The sequence below is a fragment of the Tympanuchus pallidicinctus genome, unplaced genomic scaffold (assembly GCF_026119805.1).
Source record: "Tympanuchus pallidicinctus isolate F22 unplaced genomic scaffold, pur_lepc_1.0 scaffold31, whole genome shotgun sequence".
NCBI lineage: Eukaryota > Metazoa > Chordata > Aves > Galliformes > Phasianidae > Tympanuchus > Tympanuchus pallidicinctus.
Genome location: NW_026294749.1, coordinates 14,053,316 through 14,078,661, shown reverse-complemented (window position 1 = coordinate 14,078,661; position 25,346 = coordinate 14,053,316). Strand labels below are relative to the sequence as shown.

The 25,346-nt window shown below is 38.5% G+C and overlaps 1 protein-coding gene across 3 annotated transcripts in view; it reads right to left on the bottom strand.

Annotated features, from left to right (window-relative positions):
• Positions 1 to 372: 372 nt before the first annotated feature.
• ICE1 (interactor of little elongation complex ELL subunit 1) overlaps positions 373 to 25,346 on the bottom strand; it is a 31,292-nt gene continuing 6,318 nt past the window's right edge. Inside the window, exons 7-20 of one of the 3 annotated variants that reach the window (XM_052697643.1) lie at positions 22,588 to 22,625; positions 20,725 to 20,807; positions 20,430 to 20,469; positions 20,290 to 20,349; positions 19,139 to 19,228; positions 18,997 to 19,050; positions 17,265 to 17,611; positions 12,015 to 16,808; positions 10,023 to 10,191; positions 6,582 to 6,742; positions 3,507 to 3,697; positions 2,748 to 2,854; positions 2,049 to 2,147; positions 373 to 1,238 (exon numbers count right to left, since the gene is read on the bottom strand). In XM_052697643.1, the coding sequence (XP_052553603.1) occupies positions 1,051 to 1,238; positions 2,049 to 2,147; positions 2,748 to 2,854; positions 3,507 to 3,697; positions 6,582 to 6,742; positions 10,023 to 10,191; positions 12,015 to 16,808; positions 17,265 to 17,611; positions 18,997 to 19,050; positions 19,139 to 19,228; positions 20,290 to 20,349; positions 20,430 to 20,469; positions 20,725 to 20,807; positions 22,588 to 22,625 (6,421 nt within the window). In that variant the 3' untranslated portion in view covers positions 373 to 1,050. Of the gene's footprint in view, positions 1,239 to 2,048; positions 2,148 to 2,747; positions 2,855 to 3,506; positions 3,698 to 6,581; positions 6,743 to 10,022; positions 10,192 to 10,221; positions 10,671 to 12,014; positions 16,809 to 17,264; positions 17,612 to 18,996; positions 19,051 to 19,138; positions 19,229 to 20,289; positions 20,350 to 20,429; positions 20,470 to 20,724; positions 20,808 to 22,587; positions 22,626 to 25,346 lie in introns of those variants that run through there. The other 2 variants (XM_052697644.1, XM_052697645.1) reach the window with 2 other exon arrangements.

Below are 25,346 nucleotides of genomic sequence, written 5' to 3'. Positions count from 1 at the left end.
GGCAATACCAAAAACAGCGTGCATACTCTGTTGAAGACAGCAGCATCTAAGTGAAGCAGAACATCAAGAAGGTGGGAATTCCTCTTTCTTTAAAGAGCTGTCTGCTAAGGCAGAACATGCAGGAAAAAGGATGGGACCGTGTTGGCTCATGAAGCGACTGGGAAACCGTTTATAGGACCAGTAAACAGAACCTGATCCTCAGGTGCCAGAAAGACTTAAGAGATCCAGAAGAAATTGAAATGCTGCAACTGAAGGATACTGAACTGACTGCAGACAATCCCAGTGAAAACTCTTCCCCTCAAATCAGTACTTACTTAAACTAGAAACAACAGTTCATTCCCAGTGTGTTATTTGAAAAGACCAACAAGAACATAACAGTGTTTGCTTCTTTTATTATGGAAGATATAAAAATGCAGAGTGTAGTGAAGCTATCATTAGAAGTTTAAACTTCTTCTGAACCAACTTTCTATTTACATTCACAAAATTCCCCAAGTGGAACAATATCAAATGTAAAAAACACATTATCGGGATATACCATATATACAAGTTCAGAGATTTCATACCTCTGTTACTCTATAAGTGACTGTAACACAAGTTCTACCTCCTTTACACAAGTATTTAATATTAAGTTGATGAAATTACTCAAGGAACACAAAGCAGAATCTGGGCAAAATTCTGCTATCTGAACAGCTACTTTACAAATATAATACAAAAGAATAGAGCCAAGTTTCAGCCAAGCTCAGTCTTCTGCTGTAGCGAAATGCCCATGCTCCAAATTGAACTACTGATTATTATTGACATTAAGCCAGAAATGTCTTGGAAATCAAAACCATACTGGTTTTCAAGATCACTGATGAGTTACTTGGAAATGCAAGCCTTTTTACTTCTTTTAAAACTCCGCCCTCAAGCAGAAAAGCCAAATAAAACAGTTAAGCTTGCTTTGTATGATCAGACATTCTTTTAAGAAGAAGACACCACTCTGTATTGCTCTTATCTGGAACCAATTTCTGCTTAGTAAAGTAAGGCACTTCTTCAGACAGGACCATTTAACTATGCTTTAGGGTAGGTCCATTTACACAAAGAACTGACTTCAGCTAGGCCTCTTGTGACCGCGAAAGGGATGCTGTTAAGAACTGTAGCTCTCCAAGCATGGATGGCCCCAACAATACCAGATGGATTGCTTGAACCCAAGTCGCACAGTGAATATATGGCCGCCAGCTGCACACCCCATGGAACATCTGCAAAAAGTTAACACAAATTAGCTCCTATCAACTTGAATATGCAGCAATTCTGGGGGAAACTGTTTGTTCAAAAACAGGAATAAAAACATCAACAGGTGAGATATCTACAGCCTGAAAGTAGCAAGAAGACAATCTGCACAAAAATTCCTTAACATCTCATTTTATACTTGCACTTCCCAGTTCTCGAATTCAGCAGGGTTTTAGTATTCAATGGACACAAAGGATTTGAGCATCCAGTAATTGTACTCTACTGCAGGGTGATTAAACTATGAAAACAAATAGATTTACACAGAGACAGAAAAATACGATTACAGATGTGTCCATCCACTTACTTGGAAAAGCCTGAGACTCAAGAGAGAGAAGCTGTAGGTCAAATAATTCTCTCACAGCAGTGAACGTGCCACTGCAAAGTAAACTTAGTATCCAGAATAAGTACTGCGTATCTCTGCTGCTCTTCCTGTCTTGCTTTGTCTCAGTCAAGAATTTAGAACAGTATGAGCTGCTCAGGTACCAAACTAACAATTCTTGCTTGCGTCAAAATGTACTGAGGCAGCTGGTACATTAGGTGAAACAGAATAATTTCAAGTTGTCTGAGAATACCTCCAAGAAGCTCCCTGACTGAGAAAAATATTAATAGCCAGGCTTCATTATCTTTGGAAGAGCCAGGGACTCAAACTGAAACCTGTCTGTTCTGTTCCTTACTAACATAAAATTGCACAAGCAGGCTGTTCTGGCACAAATGTCCTAATTTGTACTCATTCTGTTTATTGCAGATTTTATATTAAAGTTCTTCTGAACAGACATTACCTTCCTCTTTTGCATGCTGTACAAACAGTCCAATTACAGAACTAATATTCTTCACAGCAGAAAGATATCCTTCCTTCAAACCTATTTGTCCCAATCGACCTGAAAAAACAAAAGAAACCCCAACAAAATAAAAACCCGAAATCCTCCCTCTTGTTACTGCATCTGTCTTGGGAACAACAGCAGTCCTATTCCTCTTCTGACCACAGATCCCAAGGTATTGTTCACACAGTTTGAAAGAATAAACTCTTGAAGAATGCAACTTCTGTTAAACATTACGTAACTAAAAACATCTAGTGGAATCCAGAGTTCATCGATTTATGCTGAATGCCACCTAGAGAGCAAATTAAGGATTTCAACTTCACAAGTGGCAAAGCCTTATTTTATATACTTTGGTATAAAAACAAGCAGCTACCAAGGATATGTCTTCATTTCAAATACATAAAATATATTGATATTTACTATCATTAAATCATAGTAACATCTCTCAGAATCTAAGTACATGCTTTTCACAGGATGGCAAACAGAAAATACTCGCACGAGATTGTAACAGTTTGTCTTTCAAGGTGAAAAATCTTTTGAGGAAATAAAAAAAAAAAAAAGAAAGAAGCAAAAATACTTCAAATTACTTTCCACACTGGACTGACCTTTTTCAAGGACATCCATTAAGCAGAAGTTCAGAGAAAAATTTAGATTACTTACCAATTAGCCTGAGTGTCAATGCTATAATACCGTCAGGAACAGACTGTGCAGTTTCACGGTCTTTTCTCTTCTTTATCCATTTATCCATAGAAGGCCAAAGCACTTTGCTGTGAAAGATGAATTAATTTGAAAATTTGATACTGCATGAGGGGGTGGTGTTTATAGAATAACAAATGTTTCTTTTGCTTATCATGGATTTCCCCAGTTCCATTTATATCTTTAATTCATAGAATCCCTCCAAGCACTGGAAGGCCACCATGAGGTCTCCCACAGCCTTCTCTTCTCCAAGCTCAACAGGCCCAGTTCCCTCAGCCTTTCCTCACACAGAGCTGCTCCAGCCCTCTGCTCATCTCAGTGCCTCCTCTGGCCCCGCTCCCAGAGCTCCACGTCCTTCCTGTGCTGGGGCCCCAGGCCTGGACGCAGCGCTGCAGATGGGGCCTCACAAGAGCCGAGCAGAGGGGGACCATTTCTTTGCAACATTCTGCATCTCTACATGAAGTCTTGAGGGTACTCCACTGACTTTTTACATCTGTATTTGGATATGACTTGCACACCTTTGAAATGTCAAGATATTATACAAGTTTCTTCTATCACTGAAAATTAAAAGTTTTTATGTTACAAATAGGATCCGATGCTTTTTTTAGAAAAAAGAAAAAAAAAAGATTAACAACACAACCAACAAACAAAAACAAAAAATCATCAACCAAACAGCAACAAAAAAGCAGGTAAAATGTCTGAACAAACTGCTTGCCACAATACCTTATAACATTGTCATGTGTCCAATCCCATTTAAGGTGAGAGCAAAGTAGATCAATAGCAAATATGTACTGCCAAGCATCGTCACTCAGATCTTCTCCATACTGCTCATTCAGCTGAAATTCTACCTTTGGACATGACTGCATTTCTAAAAGCAGGTTTGAGACCATAATACCAGCATCTGAAGATGAACCCTGGAAATGCAGAAGTTGATGACCTTAATGAATGAAAAGTTACAACCTAGAAACATACTCTTTACAAATAATAGATTCTGACTATGTACAGCAACCATTGGAGATCATCTTACACCACAAATTCAACTTTTGAGCTTGACTTAACACAAACAAAACACAGTGAACCAATACCTTCTAGTTCTCAATATTCTTCTTGATGGTTTAAATAAGAGTAGTTTGAGTAAACAAACATGACCACAAACCATACTCTTCCTTTTGCTTCCACAATTTGGAGATTTTTATTTCTCTTGGCAACACTTTAAGGTTAGAAGAGGCCTTATCCAATGTAAGATTACACCAGTAATACTCGCTTTGAGATATTTATTTTTTTTTAATTTTATGATGCTAAAATTTGTTATTGATTATCACTCATTAGGGTTTAATTTCAAAGCAAGTACTTTCAATATCTGAAGTAATAATGACTGAAAAAATGTCACATAACATTGTTCTGCTAATTAAAAAGCTAGAGTAAGCAAGGAAATTTAAAGACAAACATCCTTTGAAAACCTTACAAAATAAGACAAAACATTTAGGCACATAACACAAACATAGTGGCTGCTTAATTTCTTGGTACTTAAGACCATACAAATAGGATATTCTGCAATTTCACTAAAATTGGTATTCTTCAGCTGAGAACAAAATCTCCATGCTACACAAGCTTTTCTGTCACACGTAGGGTCATCTTAATACTGAGATCATAGAATTACAGAATATTAATGTGGAAAAGACCTCTAAAATCATCAGGTCCAATCATCAAACCAACACCACCATGCCCATTACACCATATCTTTAAGTGCCATATCTACATTTTCCTTGAACACTTCCAGGGACAGTGACTCCAGCACTTCCATGGGCAGCCTCTTCCAATGCTTGACCACTATTTCAGAGAAATTTGAATTAATTTCCAACTTGAATCTCACCAGCACAACTTGATGCCATTACCTCTCACCCTCATTTCACTACAGCTTCCCTTCAGGTACCAACTGAAGGTACTTCAAGCCCAAAGCTAAACACAGTACTCAAGGTGAAGCCTCACCAGTACTGAGTATAGGGGGACTATCACTTCCCTAGTCTCGCTATTTCTGATACTAGCCAGAATGCCACTGGTCTTCTTGGACATCTGGGCACACTGCTGGCTCATGTTAAGATGGCTGTCAGCCAACACCCTCAGATCCTCCTCCACTGTACAGCTTTCCAACCACTTTCACCCAAGCCTGTAGAAACTGCACAGGATTGTTATGAGCAAAGTGCAGGACCTAGCACTTGGCCTTGTGGAATCTCATAAAATTAGCCTCAGCCCATTGATTCAGCCCACCCAGATTTCTTTGTAGAGGCTTCCTACCCTCAAGCAGACAAACACCTCCACTCAACCTGGTGTCATCTGCAAACTTATTGAGGACGCACTGAATCCCCCTGTCCAGATCATCAATAGAGATATGAAAAAGAACTGGCCTCAGTACTGATCGTTGAGGAATACCAATTGTGGCTGTTTGCCAGATGGATTTCACTCCATTTGCCACCACTTTCTGGGCCCAGCCATTCAGTCAGTTTTTAACCCTATGAAGCATACATTCATCTAAGTCAAGGGCTATCAGCTTTTCCAGGAAAATCACACACAGAATCACACAGAATCGTAGGGGTTGGAAGGGACCTCCAGAGATCATTGAGTCCAACCCCCAAACCTAACCCTAACCCTAACCCTAACCCTAACCCTAAATGCTGTAGAAGATACAGCATCAAAGGCTTTACTAAAGTCTATGCAGACTACATCCACAAGAAGGTCATCCAGTCCTAGGAGAAAATCAGATTGGTCAAGCAGGACCTGTCTTTCATGAACGTGTGCCTGGTTAGGCCTGATCCCCTGGTTGTCTTGTACATGCCACGTGATGCCATGTGATGATTTGCTCCATAACCTTCCTCAATATCAAGGTCAGGCTGATTGGCCTGTAGTTCCCTAGACTATCCCTCCAACCCTTCTTGGAGGTGAGTGTCACATTGGGAATCTCCAGTCATCTGGGACTGGTTCACCAGTCTTTTAGCAAGCACTCAAACTTGTTACACAAACTTTTTATCCAGAAGCAAAGTATCTCCAGCTTCTCATCTGCATTATGTAAATTTGCTCTTACAGATGTCAAGGATGATCCAGTTTTCCCACTTTGCAACATTCCTTTTAGGATAGCAATATGTGCCTGCTTAAAACTGACAGAAATTAAATGACTTGTCCAGGATCACACATGAAGTCCCGGGCTCATACTTGAACTTGATTGTAACTACTTGTGAAATCAGACTTGTCAACATTTTTGAGGGCAATAAGTGGTTACTTACAGTGTACCTCACAGAAAGATCGCATGTAAGATGAGACATGCTTATCCTGAAAATAAGTGTGATAAATAACTTCCCATTACAATTAAAGACAGACAAGCTCAATAAAACTGAAAACAAAACAATACCCCACAAAATAAACCAAACAAGAAATGACCTAAAGGAACATGAAAAAAAAAAAAAAGAAAAAAGAAAATCACAGTTCCACAGAGGCATATAATTCCCTGGTTCAAGAATGCTTAAATAGAGAAAGTTAAAATATAAAATCGATGTTTACCTTAAACGTTTAATAGAGGGATTAGTAATAATATGGAAAAGAACCAAAACAATGTTGTGTTTTGATAGGACTTAGATAACCACAGAAAGAAAGACTTAAGTAGCATTAGTTGTGCAACTTTACAAACTCCATAAGACATTCACTGAGCATCTTTACATCCTTCACCAGAAGCTTCTTGGTTTTATACAGCCTGCAAGGGGAACAAAGCAGATGAAAGCTGACACTGTTAGTGAAAGGAGAAGTTACCTGCTCCCAGCTGAGACAGGCATTCAAACAAGCCAGGACACTGTCATTTGCATTCTGCCTGATAATTAATTGCATAGCTTTGTTGATTGCACCTTGGAAGAAAAATATGTCAGGCCATATATTTGTGATGAATATAATCAATTTCACTGAGTCTGGAAAGTCTAAGAAGAAAAAAAAAGAGAACGTAAGTTTTCAACATTTATTAAAAGCAAGTTAAAAGTATACTCAGACATTAAAAGCTAGTACATTCCACAACAAGACAACAAGGAGAAAAGGCAGAAATCACTTAACAACTGCAGACCAGTGAAAGGGAGTCATACTGTCACACCTCAGTCCTTTCCTTAAATTGATGTGAAAGGGGAGGAATCAAACAAAAAAGCCACCTCTCCCACTGTAATAGACTTTTTTTATTTTTTCTTTCCAAAAAGAGAGTGTTTTAGTCAGTAGGCCAGTTATGGCATCGCCAGACTTGGCTGAATAACAATAGTGACCACAGTTCTTTTGTCTTTTGTCTCCTTTTATTCTTCTTACTGCTATTTAGTTTACTGAGTGGTCTTGGAGCACAGAAACTGGATTCTTTTATGATGACATTAAATTGGAACATGCACTCCAGAATCCTACCTAGTGCACTCCAGTCACAAATGGATACTCAGATCACTGCATCAAGCCAAAGGTAGTCATGAAGGAAAAAAAAAAAAAAAAAAGAAGAAAAAAAAAGGAAGAAAATGACAAGAACAGCAGAGGTGAGTCTTTAATGCAGAATACCTGAAAGGAGAATGTAACAAAAATAGACGGACAGGAAGTCAAGAGAACAAATGATGCAAGTCTAAAGAGGCAGTACGGACTACTTACAGACAATCTAGCAGATGTGTAGAAGAAACATAGTTCACTCTTATTGCCAAGTTTTTGACAAGAATTAATATGTGAAACTATATTGATGATAAAATCTCAAAATAAATGCATTGGTAATCAAATAAAAATAAATTCTGGATGCCATCTACAGCATGGAAGAAAAGATTATCAGGAGTAGTCAACATGGGTTCACCAAGGCGAAATCACGATCATGATAGCCTTTCATGATCCGCTGGGCAGATGAGTGCAGAGAAGCACGTGTTGTCCACCTTGACTTCAGTAAGACTTTTGACACTGTCTCCTCTAACATCCTCATAGGTAAGTGCAGGAACCGTGAGGACAGATGACTGGACACTGAAGTAGACTGAGAGCTGGCTGACTGGCATAGTTCAAAAGGTTGTGATCAGCAGCACAGTCTGGTTGGAACCAGGTAGCTACTGGTGTTCCTCAAGCAGTCAGTATTGGTCCAGTCTTGTCTAACACCATCATCAGTGGCCTGGCTGAAGGGACAGTTTATCCCCAGAAAGTCTGCTAATGATACAAAGTTGGGAGGAGCAGCTGACATGAGAATGCTATGCTGGCATTCAGTGAGACCTGGACAGGCTGGAGACCTGGGTGGAAAGGAACCTGATGAGGTTCAAAAAACAAAATCCTGCACCTGGTGAGGAATAACTGTAAGCATCAGTATAGTTCAGAGATTGATCTGCTGGAAAGGAGTTCTGCAGGATCAGGTGTTCTGGTGGGTAACAGCTTGACCAAAACCCAGCAGTGCACTCTTGTAACCAAGAAGGACAATGATGTCCTGGGATGCCTTAAAAAGAGCTTGGCCAGCAAGTCAAGGGAGGTTCTCCTCCCCCTCTACTCTGCCCTGGTGAGACCACACGTGGAGTATACAGTTCAGGGCTCCCCAGAATTCTCCCATGAGCTTCTGGAACAGGAGAAAAGGGAAGGGGAGACAAGAGAGTGTCCAGTAGAGGGCTGAGAAGATGACTAGGGGCCTGGAGCATCTGCCTCATGAGGAAAAGCTGAGAGACCTGTGACCGTTTAGCCTGAAGAAGACTGAGAGGGGATCTTTATGAATGCTTATAAATGTCCAATGGATGAGCAAGGCCAGGCTGTTTTCAGTAGTTCCTTGTGATAGGACAAGAGGCAATGGGCACAAACTGGAAAACATGAAGTTCTGTTCAAACATGAGGACTAAACTTCAAACTTTAGTCTGAAGGTGAACAGCAGAAAGCTGCCCAGAGAAGTTGTGGAGTCTCCTTCTCTGGACATCGTCAAAACCCACCTGGACATTTTCATGTGCAACCTACTCTAAGGAGCCTGTTTTAGCAGGAGGGTTGATGATCTCAGGAGGTCCTTTCCAATCCCTATGATTATGTGAAATGAATGAAAAAACTCCTCAAGATATGTTTATAACTTTTCACATTCAAAATTAATAATAAAAACACAGAACATACACAACAGGAATTCATGTAATTCTAAGTAAGAACAGAAAATCATTCAACATAGTTTGCACTTAGCTACTGGTGTTTAGATCTTACTTCCTCCCCCTGAAAAAAAGTGAACTTTTAGAAATTTGTAAGGGCCTACAAAAAGGTAAAGTACCAAGATACTGCAAAATAAAAGGCTTAATTGCTAGACTAAGAAAAAGTAGACACAGTAGAGTAATAAGATTAATAAGATGAAAAAATAGAATGATGATGATTGACATTGATAGAAAGAAAGGCAGGTAAGAAAACAAGAGTTACAAAAAAGAAAAAGAGAGGAAAAATACTTAAGAACAGAATAAAATCATAATCTTTATTTTAAAACAAAAGAAATACCTTAAGCTTCAATAGTTGTGCAATTTAGCCCTGCAGTGCACCCCAGCTGCTATTTTTTTAATCTGAATTTGGCATGCAGATACCAGTATACTGCTTTTGATCTCCAGATGGTCACAGATTTTGAAGTTAAGTGAAGCCCTTCCAGAACTACTACAGAGTTCTCAGCTACTAGTCATACCATTTATGTTTAATTACCTTTGTTACTTTATCACTCAAGATAAAGGAAACAAATGGAGGAAAACAAAAAACACCAATCAAAACCTCTCAACCAAGCAAGGCTTTGGACAATAGACGATGGCAAAACATTAAGGAGGACATGTTACATAAATGCACTGGTTTTGATCCTGGTGTTGTTGTCCAACTCCTGACATTGTTTTAAGCCAAAAACTAAAAAAAAAGTTTCAGATATCAGTCTTTATTTGGTAAAAACAATAACAAGCAAAAAGTACAAAATTCCCTGGCGTCATAGTATCATTTTGGAGATGACAGGGCAAAAATAAAAGCACAGAGTATTTATTTGAAAAACGAGTTGACCAGTAAGAGCACCAAGCTGAGATACAGAGATACAGAGGTAGAGGAACCAAACAAATTTCTTCTAGAATGGTCTGTATCTCTGTACTGCAGATGAAAGGTCTAAGGAAAGCGTCCCTTTCACAGAAGGATTTTTTTTTTAGCATTTGCTTTCAGAGGCAATCATTCTGTAACACTATAGCACAGACACATCACATTGTTAAAAGCACAAGGCCACCAAGACACACTGTACCTTCTTTCAGCAAGCTATAGCAGAAGAGGCGGGCTCTTTCCAAATCTCCCAGCTGTCGACAAACTCCTGCATAAACTCGACAAAGAGCCTGATTGAAACTGTAAGTCGAGGCCATTTTCTGAGCCTTGAGTTTATTGAGAATAACATGCAGCAATGACTCCGCTAAATGCTATAAGGCATAAAAAATAGTTATTAGACTGTACTATATTTGAGAACATTTAATAGCATTGTAACAGTATGACAAGAGAACTACCTGTAAGAGCATAGATTGCAGGTATATATACAAAAGAATGCACATAATTAAATCAGAGGAACCAGCAAAAGAAAGAAGAAAAGTGAGTAGAAACTTCTCTGAACACACATGCCTTTAAAGAGAGACAGAACAGGACTACTCTTCTTTAGAAATGAATTGTGTAGTTACATGACTAAAACCTATCTACCATAAACAAAAAGTGAGACAGCAATAAAGGACCCCAATAACTTAATGAGTGCAAATGGAGCATCTTAACTTGGCTGCTCCCAGAGCTGTCACAGGAAGACAAGCAGCCCATTGTCCAGGTGCAAGTTTTACCAGATTATTCAACAGCAGAGGTTCTCCACAGATCATCTGATGTTCCCTTGAGAAGGTAAGGAGGGGGGTCTAACTGTCTACAGGGATATGAAATACAAAATGAGCAGGATAGAAGAAAATTTGGATTGCGCAAGACTTACTAAAAGATGTTTAGAGGGCTGAAAGCATGAAACAATTGAGAAGCTTAGGAGCGAGTGCTCTGGAGGGGCCTTGAGTTTAGGCTGGTAACCTGCAGACATCAAAAGCCTGAATGGTGACTTCTGGAGAAACCAAAAGTCCAAGTATGTGTCACCCTGAGGGTTCTGGTAATGTCAAAAGTCTGTTCTAGCTATTGCAGCAATATGCATTTGTTTGTGCCATTCTGTAAGTCAACATGCACAAGACCATGCGTTTAAGGATGCCTGAGACAAGAGGGGAGAAATATGAGCCACCTACCGGACAGACTAAATGTCTACTAGGAGTAAATACTCAACATCGCTACTTGCTGGACCTGGAAGGAATGTTGTCACAGTCTTCCTTCTTTAAAGTTAGCAAATACAGCAATTCCTAACAAAGATGACCCAAGAACTCTGTATACACCTTCTGAGGATAACTGAGAGATCAGTATTCTGATCTAATTTCATTTTATGAACTGGAACAAGGCAAAATGCTGTCACAAATCAACTGTTTAATTGCCCTGCTGCAGACTATAAACCATCTACGAGAATGACATCAAATAAAGTGAATTTTTTCAACTCTGAAACCAAGTAAGTTCTGAGACACCAAATAATGAAAAATTTTTCCAATAAAATTAACTTGAGCAACTTGGTACAGAATTAAGATAAACACAGAATAAAAGCCTAAACCACTATCATATATAGCACTGTTTATCTTGTTTCATTGAAGGAAAAAAAAAGCTAAAAACAATAATCAAGCCTCACCTTTAAAGGAAGGAAACTTCTCTTACATTACCCACTACAAATAATGCAGTATAAATAAAATACTGCTTTTCTTATGTGTGCATAAAGCATCTACACATAGTTTTAAATCTTGGACACCACTGAACAGTAACTTCTGTTTGTTGATTCACAGAACAACTTGGGCTGGAAGGGACCTCAAAAATACTTATTTCTAACCCCCCTGCTCAAGGCAGGGCTGCAAAGTACTAGGATCAAACACTACAACAGCTGCCTACAAGCCCATCTAGACTGGCTCTGAAAACCCCAGGGAGGGAGCATCCCTGCTCTCTGGGCAACCTGTCCCATCACCTTACCACACTCTCAATTAAAAACTTACAAAAGTTCACACGTATGATTATCTTTCAACACTACACTGTCACTACAGATTGCCTGAACAATTGAGAATTCAACTACTACATGCTCACTACTTCATTTGCACAGGAGACACTATTAAAATACAAAACTCAAAATGATGCTACTTACCCTGTTTTTTATACCAAATTCATTGACAACTTCTTTCTCTTCATCTCTCATTATTGGAATCTTTGAGATATTGCCCAAATGACTTTGAATTACTGGTAACAAGTCAAAGCAGGATTCAGCAATTTTCTTCAATGCCAAATCAACTTTCTGGCAGTCAGGATCAACGATTTGCTTTACTGGGAAAGATGTTTCTAAACTGGAACCGTGTGCTGAATCACTGATTTCACAGCTCTTGTCATCGGAATTCTCCTCTATTTCAGAGTCCATATTTTGATCGTTTCCGATAACAGCAGTACCAGTGGGCTCCAGCTTTGGTGGTTCACTGTCTAACCTCAGCCTCTTTGCACTTCTAGGCATAGGTACTGGCAATAACGTCCTTTTTTCAAGACGACTCGATGAGCTTGAAATCAATTGCTGATTTTTCACATTTGTGCCCTGATCTTTGCTACCGTCAGACTTCAAATTGCTCCCAGTTTTAACAAAAGCAGTTGATGTAGATGCTATTGTTTTGAAACTGCCTATTTGAGCCACAGGTCCAGGGGAACTCTGGCTATCTGAAAGAGCACACAGGTTAAGCTGAATATTGCCCTTTAGAATGTTTAATGTCCTTGCCCTTGCAGATAGCTCTGGATACATAGTGTCCAATATTTTCACAGAGTTCTCCTGAGGAGCACCAGCAGCAGCACCATCCGTTGCGCACAGAGGAAGTCTTCCTGGGACAGGAAGCGCGTGCTTTGGAATAGAAGTACAAAATTGCAAAGGTGAGGAGAGAATCCTTTTACCTACTGCCATTTCTGAAGGTGATGGAGAGGAAAACAGAAGGGCAGATTTGACTGTTGGAGTATCTGTCAGGGGAGACATCAGAGGAGGAACAGGGGATTCATGTAGAGGCGATATCAGTTCATCAAGAGGGGAGAGCAAAGAGGATCGATCAGCAGAAGACATCACTGGGCCCATAGAACACGTAGTGGCTCTTGGAGGAGTAGCGATCAAAGGCAGCAGCAGGGGCGGCAGAGGAGGGCCCATCTCTTGCCTGATTTTGTTTATAGTCTCAGATAAACTTTTTGATGGCATAGAAGTGTCAGCATTTGCAAGAACTGGCTCAGTTACTTTAACTTCAAGAGCATTTGTTTTGCTTTTACCTTGAAACAGTTTTTTTGATAGCCTGCCATGCACTACTTGGACAGCTGCCTTGGTTGAAACACTCAAGACTTCTGACTGTTCTTGCCCTTTGCACTTCAATGTATTAGTCTTTTTAAGAGCAACATCCACACAAGACTCTGACTCCAGCATACATGAGTCCTCAAATGCCGCCTTTCGTGTCTTAGGAGCCTGATTAACCATTTGAGAATTACAGTCTACGTCAGATAGGGCTGGATTTGCAAAATACTTAACAATGAAGTTTTTTCTTCCATTATCCAGAAAGCCTTTCCACGTTGTACCACTAAAACAACAAGAAGGCTGTAACCCATCTAACATTAAATTAGCATTATGTTCTCCTGAGTTGCAAGCAGAGCAATTCTGATTATATTCTTCAAAAATTGAAATGTCCATATCAACACTGTGTGGTAATTTTTGTTGCACATTTGACTCAAACTTCTCAGAATAATTTTCTTCTATGACATTGCCAAGTGCTAACATTTTTGTATTTAATTTACTGTGTTTTACAGCTATTTTGTAAGCTTCTGAGAATGTGGTTAACATCTGGCATAGTGGTAATCTATTTTTTGAAGCACTCAGCATCACAGGGCTTCCTTTGGATGTCCCAGTTTCTAACAGATCTTCCTTACTGTCATTCATCCATCCAGTTGTGCTATTATCTATCCTGAATTCACTAGCACCATCAGTATTTTCAGAGGCTAATAATGTACATCTTCTTTTCAAAGTAGAATAGTCTTTAGGATAATCCTCCTCAACCTCACCTGACTTCTCACTTGCCGCATTTGGAGAAGAGCCTATTTCACAATGTATATCCATATCCATTCCTGCATCTGGTTTTAGATGACTACCTGTCGCTGTATTTCCTGATCGCGTTGTTGAATGAAGTTCACACAGTTGGTCACCAGCATCAACAATTGCACCAGTTTCCAGAGCATCCACTACAATTCTTGTTGATGCTCTCAGTTCCTTTCTGAGCTTGGCAACACATTCAGAACATTTCACACATTGGACTTTTTGTAGAGGACAGTCCTTCTCCTTAGATTCATTATTCTGCTCTGCAACATCAAAGGCATTTTCAGACCTTTCAACGCTATTTTCCTCAGGTGCCTCAAGCCTATTCAACCCTTTGCTTTCCTCCCCAGCTGTTATTGAACAAGTTCTAGAAGAATCTGTTCTAGTTTCCCAAGTAGAAGTCTTGCATTCTGATTCTTGACAAATAATGTTTTGTAAAGTTAAAGTACTCTTTTTATGAGAGTCTGCATGCAGGATTTGTAATGCAACAGATGTCTCGGGTACTTTATCTATTGGCAACTCCTTCTCACCTGGAACTCCCCCTTCATTTTTGTGTACGTACTTCTCAGAGCAGGGGTCCAGTTCTTTGCACATGTTATCTTTTTCAGTAGACATGACCTCAGCACCTTTCTTAAAGCCTTCTAAAGAACAATTAAATGCACTACTCACAATGCAATTTTTGTCTCCTTTTTTTTTCCATGTAGGGGAAAAATCAGAATTTTTTGTGAAATCAGTTTCAACAACTCTCACAACTTTCTGAAGACTGAAATTTAGACCACCAGGCACTGTAGATTCCAAACCATTTCTCACTTGAATAGGGGAACCTGTTTCTTTAGAATTCATACAGTCTGTCTTCAAGTCCATTTGAGAACACAGAGCAAAGCCACTATTAAAATCCATTTCTGAAGAAGGCTCTTGTATGATCTCTGAAACATTATTTTTTTTCACAACATTCTTTTCCTCCTTAAATAAACTGGGACAGGCTTCAATCAATTCCTTGCTTTGCTTGTGTAATTCTGCTTTTGTTTCATCACATTTAGCATCTGTAGTCATCAAGAACTGATTCTGAGGTTCTGCAAATTGTGTTTGAGAAGTAAGATTACTTTCTACTAAGACAGATTGGATGGTATCCACTTTTTCTAACAGTTTACTACTATCCCCTATAAAATCTTCTTGATTAACTTTGAATTCAGACTCTTGAGATTCAATCACTCCAAAGTTCTGAGTTTTGGGCAACTCACATTCTGTGGTACTACACAGATTTTCAGGTTGATTTATTTCACCATTTCTTTCTGTAGAATCCAGCACAAATGATTCGCACTTAGCTACGCTGCTTTCTGCATCAGTAACGCATGCCATCTTTGGCACTGCAGGTATACTTTCCAAATCTGACTTCTCTTGGAAAAAATGACTGAAACTTTCTTCCTGATGATTTTTACCTTCCAAACCTTCCCTTTCCTTTTCATACAGTAATTTTCCATTTTCTGCACTAGGGAGTAGCTCTGATGATTCAGCTATTTCAAGGACACTTTCTTTGTTCAATTTCACAGTTTGTTCAACAGATTTGGGTCTGATTATATTTTTATCTTGAATTTTGAACTGTCCATCATCTTCTGGAAAGGCCAATGAAGCACTTTCCATCACACATGCTTTTTTGTCTGTATCATCCATATACAGTGAATGTTCAACTCCTTCAACAGCAGACACAGGTGAGTAACACTGAGAGACCTCAGGTGTCTCCAGCTCACATTTTCTGACTATTTCACACTTTAGTGTATGTTTGCATTGTTTCTCCAGTATCTTTTCACTGTCATGTCTTATTTCAGAGCACTGAGAGTGAACAGTAGATTCAGTGCATACATCAGTCTCCATAACTATTCCCTCACCATCATGCTGTATTATTAGGTCTTCAGGACACTTGGCTTCACAGGAAGATTTAGAGCTACTGAAATTGTACAATACATTTTCAAAGAGCTCTCTCCCATTGTTAGGCTCTGCACAGAGCCCCTGCGTCTGTATTGTAGCTGTTGCTTCCTCCCCACTTACCACTTGTTTGATATTTTCCTCAACATTAATTACTGTATTGGTCATCTTTATTGCATCCTTGCATTCATTTTCAACCACTTCACTCTCTATCAACATACCAGATTTCTCCACAGAATCTTTTCTTTGAAGTACAACATGGTATTGTTCAGGAGGCAAATTAGTAACATTTTGGGGAATGGTTACTGCCTTGGGAATTTCTCTTTCATGCTCCGCTTTCATTAACTCTCCATACTTTTCATGTGCACTGTTGCAACCACCAGCTCTGACTAAGATTGCATTCTCCTCTGCTTGCTCAACCTCACCACTTCTTTCTATTTGATTCTGAAGGTTGAAACTGTGTAGCACAGAATGAATTGAAGAGGCCTTTTCTTCCTCGTGCATCTCCTTGATATCTCCTTTCTGTTCTTCTTCGGCTTCCAATTCACATGCTGTTGCTTCCATTAGATCTCTCTTCACAGCTTCCATATTCTCAGAATTCTCCAAACAATCTCTATTAGATTCTATATTTGTAACTGAAGTAGCAACTTCACATTGCTTTGTATTTCTCTCCTCTTTGATCAACGTCGCAGGGCTGATATGAACAATCTTTTCTGTTCTACTCAAGTTATATGAAATTTCTGTATCAACACTATGCTCACGTGGTTTGTTCCATCTGTTACATTCCTCATTCTGTTTGAATACATTACAACAATTTTGAGACTGAACTTGGTCTTCTTGTAAGATACACTCCTCTGCAGAAGCAATGCAATCCATTTCTTCATCGCTAGAACCTGTGAGCTCTCCGAACAATGTATCCTTTAATGAAAAATACAAAATTAGTTTTCATTTTTAAGAGCTCTATTTTTCTAAGCAAATACACCAACGGCCCTAGCAAGCAGTGGTTTTGAGAGATTGGGCTGACCAGCAGAATTACGTCTTTCTACATCATTACTCTTCACAGTTAACAGAAAGCATCTTCGTGAAAACTTGTACTTCTTTGCTTACCTAATTCTATCCTAAGATTACTGAAAAATAACATTTGAGTAAGACATGGCCAACTTCACTTAAATATACTTCAGAAAATTGCCTTTTGCAGCCTTCCACAAGCAGTATGCTAGAATGAAAAAAATATATTTACAAATCTAAACACTCAGACATCTTTTTAGCGTATGAGTAAACAACCCCAAAAGCCCAAGAATACCAATTTGTTATTTCTGTTGTAATTATACGATCAAGTCAACGCCGAGTTGTCAGACATACCCTCAAACTTACCTGTGTAGCTACTGGTGACAGCCGTACTGGAGAAAGTAGAGCAGGGAGAGGCCTGACCCAGTTCAATATATCCATCACATTTCCACCTTGGCCCTTTTGCTCCTGATCAGATAAGGCTGAACTACTGTGCGTTCCATCTCTCTGCACTATCACATCTCTAGTTTTATCCTCACAATCTTGCAGATAATTAATAGTCCTGTTCTCAAGACAGTCACTTCCAAGAGGCTCAGTATCCACTTGTTGCAGAGCTGTTACAGAATTTTGCTTTCCAGCACTTTCTATTGAAGAATGCCAAGGCAGTGTTTTACCACCATGCTTCCCGTTCTTTTGGTGGGTCTGTACAGTTTCTAAGAGACAAAAACATTGTTAAGAAATTATGACTTTTTTCCTCCCCATTTTTCTTTATACAGTTCATACAATAAGACTGAATTATCATCTTTTCAAGTGATATTCCCACAGACGATAAAAATAAATACTTAACATGACTTCCAGAAATATTTTCCATGTGCTGTTGTTCTCACGTTTCCAGGAGATCACATCTTATTGTTCACAAATGGCCTTTTCTCATGAATAGGCTATATGGATGTATAAAAAAGTCCCATTCAAACAAATACTTTCTGACTTCGATGATTAAGACTATTTTGTCCAGGTTTTCCTACCAGAAATGGCTATACCTGGGTTGCACTGAAGGGCCATACAGTCCAGCAATTTACTTCATTTTTAGCCTTATAACTGATGTTCCAGAAAAGCAAGATAAGCACGCAGTAACAATTCCCATTCAAGCACTAACTTTCTGCTTAAAGCAATTTCTACCTTTGAGCCAGAAGCTGCACTTCCATGTTTAAAGAATAATGTGTAAGTCAACTATATACTGCTACAAACAGAGTTCTTTCCATACATCTAGCTTTATGATGTAATATGCATGTTTTAAAGCATTCATTCTTTAAATTTCAGTCTTCAGTCCACTTGTATAAGATTCTGTCTATAACGGTGTGACTTAGTTTAAGCTGAACCCTTAAAGAAAACCTTCCTAGAAGTGAGGTGGTTAGTTTTGTTTTGTTTTTGTTTGTGTTTTAAATATACCTATGCAAAAAGGAGTTTGTAACACCAAAAAAGACACTGAGAGAGTAAGAACTCTTCCAAGATTAAAGACAATTACACCAGTTTATAAAGTTATTCTAGCAGCAAGAATGCATAAATGCTCTCTGTGGTTCCCTTGATTATGTTTTTGTTTTGTTCCTTTTCAAACCACATGCGTTATTATTACAAAGTAACCCATTTTTTACGTATGCAGATAAAAGATATTGCCCTAGGAAAGCCTAAACAATAATGACAAAGAACTCAAATATTAATTATAATTGCACTAAATAGTTTTAACAATGGAAAGATGGCCTGGCTTTATCCGATTTAAATTCTATGATTCCACAAAGAGAAACACTGATCTCCAATAAAACCATAAGAACCAACAATCTCAAAAACCCAGTGCTCCCCATGAAACCAGAACCTAATCTGTGGTATTTTCCACATTTAGCCCAGTTGGCTGTCCAAATCAAAATTTGCAATGACTTTCAAATATCCTAATCACACGTGTACTTGATCAAGCAGTCTCAAAGTAAAGTATTTACGTCCATCCAAAAACAGTTACACAAATAGTACCCAATCTGATGATGTTCCAGTATGGTTAAAATCAACACACTTGCATATTAATATATTCACATTTACTAGAACCTACCTTTTGTAACAGACAGCCTTCTTTTCCCAGGCCATGCCTTGTCCTGAGCAGAAACTGAATAAAAAAGTACAAATATGTGTTTTTTTAATGAAAAAAAAGAGACAGCTTCAAGAGAATTTCAAGACTTCATATGTCATCTCACCCAAGATGGGATCATTTTCCTGCTTCTCTCCTTTCTCTTTTGCACTGTCAATGCACATCCAGAGTTCTTCCAACAAGAATTTTATTTTTTCTGTTAAAGGAAATATTTTTGTGAAGTAATGAAAATTAGCTTGGAGAACCAAGAACTTGTTTCTCTGTTCTTACACAAAACAGACATACCTAGAACAACATATACAAAAAGATTAAGAAAAATGAGCACTTTACCTTAAAGAAAGAGAAAACTGAATTAAAAATTAAATGATGAGATTGGATACTAAGTTAGTTCAATCCAAGAGGCAACAAAAACCTACCAATACCCATTAGCATTAACAATGTCTTTTTCACAATAGTTTAATTTTGCCAACAAATTTCATATACAAGTATTGCAAAGCAGGAAATAGAAAATAGAATTTCTTCTTTTGCCTGAAAATTGCCTTCAAAATATTCTAGACAGTAAAAAAAAAAATTAAAAAAATCAAAGCTAGGATTTTTAGAAGTGAAAAAAATATAGCAGCTTCAAGTTAAGCCTCTTCTCAGTTCTTTAGAGGAAGTTTTCAATGCGTTAGCTTCATTTTGAAGTTATGATTGGATAATTTGTAGGAAATATTTTAGATTATTAGGAAAAAAAACCACAAAACATGAAATACATCAGTTGGATACGACAACTGTTTGTTGTGGATTTCTGCTTTAATTAAGCAGAAAGCCTCACATGGTTACAGACCGCACTCCTATCTTGTCTCTTTTGCTATGCATACTTCCTTCACAATCCGTTTGATTTTCAAAAATAACAGAAGTGTTTCTATTTTTCTTATTGCTTGCTTTGTTTCATAATTGCAAATCAATCTGCCACACTCTGCAAGAGTAGAGGTAGTCATTTTAACAAATATCTTCCTTATTGCAAAACTGAAGACAGTTGTCATCTATTACATTATTCCCACATCAATATAACATATTTCTATCAGTCAACAACATCTGCTCTTAGAATAATTCTGTTGCTCTCTTGCCAATGTGCCATCTCAAGCTCTCCAAATGCTCTCACAAAAAAAAAAAAAAGAAAAGTAAATTCAGGAAGGAAAATAATCAAATGCCTGTAAGACATAATATTCATAATGGTTTGGTCTGCACAGAGAAAGATCTTGAAAAAAATCTTACCTTTATCTATATCTGCTGCAAGAACTTCATTTGTACTCTGGGTCTCTGCATGTTTAACTGCTGAAAAGCAGGGAAAAAAGGAAGCGTTCAAATGAAACATTACCACACAAATCTGAAGGTCACAAAAGCTGAGTACATACCCTTCCTGCACTTCTCTTTAGGTACACCATCAAGTTTTCCCTGTAAAAATTAAATATTAATTATTCATGCAATACACTGTCTGCAGAGAATCCGCTCTAAATTAGACTGAAATCTAAATCTACACTTCAAACATCATACTTCAGTTTGAAAATTTACAATCTCTTAAAACTGCTATGTTTCTCCACTGACTATCCCCAAATGTCATTACACTATTTCAATACCTGTATTACAAATACTTTCCTTATTTTTTTTCCCAGAAAACTCAGCCTAGTTTACCAAACAGGAAAGTTTTACCTGTGCCTTCTTTAACTCTTTCTCAAGTTTTTTCTTCTCAATTTTCAGTTGTTTGAAGTCTTGTGTATGTTTTGTGGCAGCCTCTTCAAAAAACAAAATCAAAATTCAAGTTAGAAATAAAAAGAGAAGAGGTAACTAATTTAATTTATACAAGTTAGCAATTTGCAAATCACATTATGAGAAAAAGTAGATAGTGTAGATCTACTACTAGTAGTAGAAATAAAAATCTACCCAAGTTATATTTTAGCACATTAATACTTCAAATTTAATGTACTGTTCATGCACGTGAGTATGCTTTGTCTGCACATCTAATATTGAAGGGAAAAAAAATAAGAATGAGGTGCAGTGCCCTTTGTGTGCTTCATTCTGTAATTTAGAACTGAGGTTCTAGCTTAAGGGTAAAAACACTATAGCCAACTGCATTAGAAAAATGTAGATAAGCGTTACCACAGACAGCGCAGATAGATGTAGATAAGAATGCTGTAACTCTCAGAGTCCAGCATAAACCTTGAGAGAATGCAGAAGAGAAGAAATAAACAGTTGCATGGCAGGTAAATGGGGACTGAATTTGAGGTTCCTGGGGAAATGCACAAGGAAGAGAAATGCTTGAAAGCTTGGTGAAATACCAGCTTAATGATTTATATACAGAGAGCAGAGACAGATGGAACTTGTCTTCTGATCAGATGAGGTCACAGAACACAGCAGATCAAAAGCAAGCACACTGAAAGGCAGCTCAGATGGCAGTCCAACAAAAGTGATAAGAAGGAAAGAAAGAAAACTGGATTGACAAAAGATACCAACCTAAAGGATGGAGAGTGGGACATGTAACAAATACAAAAAGAACAAATCAAACTGGAAAAAATACAAACTTCCTCACAGTATTTTGTTCTAGCTCAGCCAGAATTTGTGTTTGGGGTTGAAGGATTTAAAAAACATCCTGCCATTCTAGAAGAACTCTAAAACATTAATCAAAATGAACATAATGTAACTATATTTTACATCAGGATTTGGAGGGTTTCTAAAATTAAGATACAAGTCATTCAGTTTGTAGTGGCTAGCTAACAAAACTTAATGTTTTAACATATATGGAAATTCAAACTGTACCCATGTATGCCACACAGGAAAATGTTTGCCCTGCAAACTGACAGTTCATCAATGCTTTAAGCATATCCACTCTCCACTAGCAAAAAGAATAATGAAGGGAGAATATGGGGAAGGGAAAGACTGCCATGAGGTAAGTGCTTTTAAAAAAATACAACAAAAAGCATCAATCAAATTGCCAGAACATTTTAAATTAAAAAAAAAGTGCCAGGGCCACTATACATTGAAATGTGAATATAAACATGACTAGATGAATCCTGTCAACATTACTGGCGTGCTGGAGCACAAGCCCTGTCATCTCCAGGAACTTCAAGGAACTTGACTTAGTTAGCTTGACTAGAAAAAGTTCTGAAGGGAGTTAAGAGCAGCTTTTCTATACCTACACCATATCAAGACAATGGAACCAGTCTGTTAAGTGGAAGGAAATAAGAGGTTCTAACTGAATACAAGAAAAAGATTCTTAATGACAAGAGTGGTCAGGTAGTGGATCAGATTGCCTGGACAGGCTGGTCAGCCTCTATTCTTCACGGTTTTCAAGTTCCCTTATAACTTAGTTTAGGTCATGAGCCTACAATAACCTACTGAAAACGTTCTGCAGAATGGCAGATGTGATTCAGAGGCTGAGCATCACACTCGCCTTGCTCTCTGGGACTTCAGAATGACAGAGTTTTTCTTTAACTTTTCCAATTACCTCTCTGGGTACCAAAAGAATTAAAAGATGGAAGAGGACAACAGCACTGGTAACACAGTGTAAACAGTTACCTTCAAGTTTTTTCACTTTTGCTTCCAGTTTCTTTCTCCTGTTAAAAAGAAAGCATTAATATATAATTTCTGTATACAATTACATTGCGTGAAAAATTACCAGAAAATAAATCCAGGCATTTCAGAGAAATGACTTCACAGACTTCAGGCCTGTGTCCCTGAATTTGAAAGCTTAAATCAGTGACATGCTGCTGACATTCCCAGATCGACAGATTTATCTGTTACAGCAACAGTTTACTTAAGAGAGCCAGTCCATTAATCTATGCATATAAATACACATTCAGCTAAAGCTTTCAGCAAAAAAAAAGCATTCTAAGAAAACTGGTTTCTGTTTTCTGCACTTCTGTGCACACAGTGCTGTATGGGGTCTTGGCTGTTAAGGTTTTGGAAGCAAGGTGGGGAAGCCTCCTTGAGAAAAGAGTAGTTCTAACCAGCTCCAAAACAGATCCATCACAGACCAGAGGTGAGTTTATCAGTGACACTGATATCATCTCTATTGTAACACACTTAAAAAAAGAATAAATCAATAAATAAATAGAAGTTCTCTTCAGTGCATCCCAGGAGTCTTCTGGATTGCTTACAGCCGACTGTGTTGCTTTCCCAGCTAACATCTAGATGGTTGAAGTTGAAATGCCCCATCAGGATGAGAACCTGCAAATGCAATGCAGCTGAAACAAGAAGTCCTAGTCAACAGACTCTCCTTCATCAGGCAGCCTGTAGAAGACTCTGCCTACCAGCCATCTTCTGTTGATCCATTCCTTAATTTTCACCCACAAGCTCCTAACTTCTCTGTTGCTGTTGCTCAGAAGCAAGACTTTGCAATCCATCCGTTTCTTAATATAGGGAGCAACACTGCCCCTCCTGCCCTGCTATCTCATCTAAAAAGCTTGTAGTCCTCAACTGCAGTGTTTCACTTCTGCCATTTATCCCACTATGTTTCCATTATAGCATTAAGATCATAATTTTGTAACTGCACCATGATACCCAACTCCTCCAACTTGTCTCCCAGTCTGCATGCACTGCTGTAAGGGCATTTCAGCTGGGCTATCAGCTGCAAGACTTTCTCAGAGTAGCCTTCCCACATTTCACTTGGAACAATTCTGAGAATTTTCCCTGCTGCTTCCTAGAGTGATAGTGTCCCCTGGCTCTTCTCTGTCACTCAAAAAATACAAACCCTTCCCTTCATAATTTAGTTCAAAGCTCTGCTAATAAGTCCAACCAGCTTGCTGCCCAGAATACTCTCACCACACCTGGTCACTTGCATTTCATCTGACATAAACAGACTGGTCTCTCAAAGGTGCATTCAGCGTCACAGAACCCAAAACTCTGAGCATGACACCATCCATGCAGACAATCATTCACCCAATCCATCTGTCTCCGTCCTGGGTCCCACTCTCCAATTTGGAGGAGACAGAACACTACCTGCGCTCCCAATCCCTTTAATATCTCTTCAAAATTTATTTTGTGTTCTCCTTGTTCCCCTTGGTGAAATCCATGGTGACTAATCCCAATGATTTTCTCATCCTTCACATGCCTGGAAATGATTTCCAGGAGTAGTAGGTTCACTATCTTTCTAGCAATTGATGTGAGAAGCCTGTATTTCCCTGGGTCCTCCTTCTTGCCCTTCCTGAAGATAGGAGTGACAAACAGGGGACAGGACATAAAAGTGTATTTATGCCAGCATATTAATGACTTTTCTCCTGAGGCATTGCAGCAGTGGTGTTGCTACTCCCTGCTGCTTGGATAGGAGGCTACACATTCCTTCCATCTTACAGGACAAAGAACTTATACGCAAAAGAAGAGCAGTCTGGCAGAAGTGAAAACAGCAAGTGACCACATTGTCAGTCTGCTACGGCACACTGTTGTGCTTGTGATTATCCATGTGTTTTTCAAGGCACACAAAGGTACAAGGGTATTTCATAGGAGAAAAACTGCCAGTCCCTTAATTACCTCTATGGATATTCACTGGAACTCTTTCCAGCATGCTCATGTCTGTATTGTACTGGGGAGCACAGAACAAACTGCTCCAAGTATGGCCTGCTTCAGTAGTGCTATAAAATAAGCATAAAAAATAAAGAAAAAGGAAAAAAAAGTAAGGAGGGAGAATGTCTTCCCTAAATTTTTTATTAACACCAGTTTACAAAAAAGGGAATAGCCAGTAAAGTCCCACTGGTATGTGTGCTGTATATATCAGAAATAAAAGCTGGCAAGAAAAAAAAAGCAAAACAGTTTTTTATAATTAGACAACAAGCATTAGTGTTGATAAATGCAAAGTGATGCACATGGAAGAAAATTACAATAACAAACTCACAACATCTAGCTGTACACAAGGTGATTCCTTTTTGAGATCATCAGAAGCTTTCCACACAACACTGACAAATCACTGTTCCCAGCCACAACTGATTTAATGCTAGGAGCATAAGAGTTAAAAAGCAAAAGACAAATTCTTCACAAAGATGATAAACGCAAAAGCTTTAGCTGAGGAAGCCTCTGAGTGACTGGTCACTTTAAGAACAAATGATGGGAATTACCAAGGCAGTGTTTCACAGTGTCGTGCACTACGTGAGCAAAAGCGGCTTCTCTGTTTTCTGGGGCCATATCCTTTTTGTTCATTTCCAACCATGACAGTCAGGTCAGCATCTGCTCAATTGCTTTCTTAAAAGTCAACATTACAATAACTGTTTATAAAAGCAAATTACACTGATAATATCATTTATGCATTGGGCCCAGATACTCATCAACACAAGGAAACTGGAAGG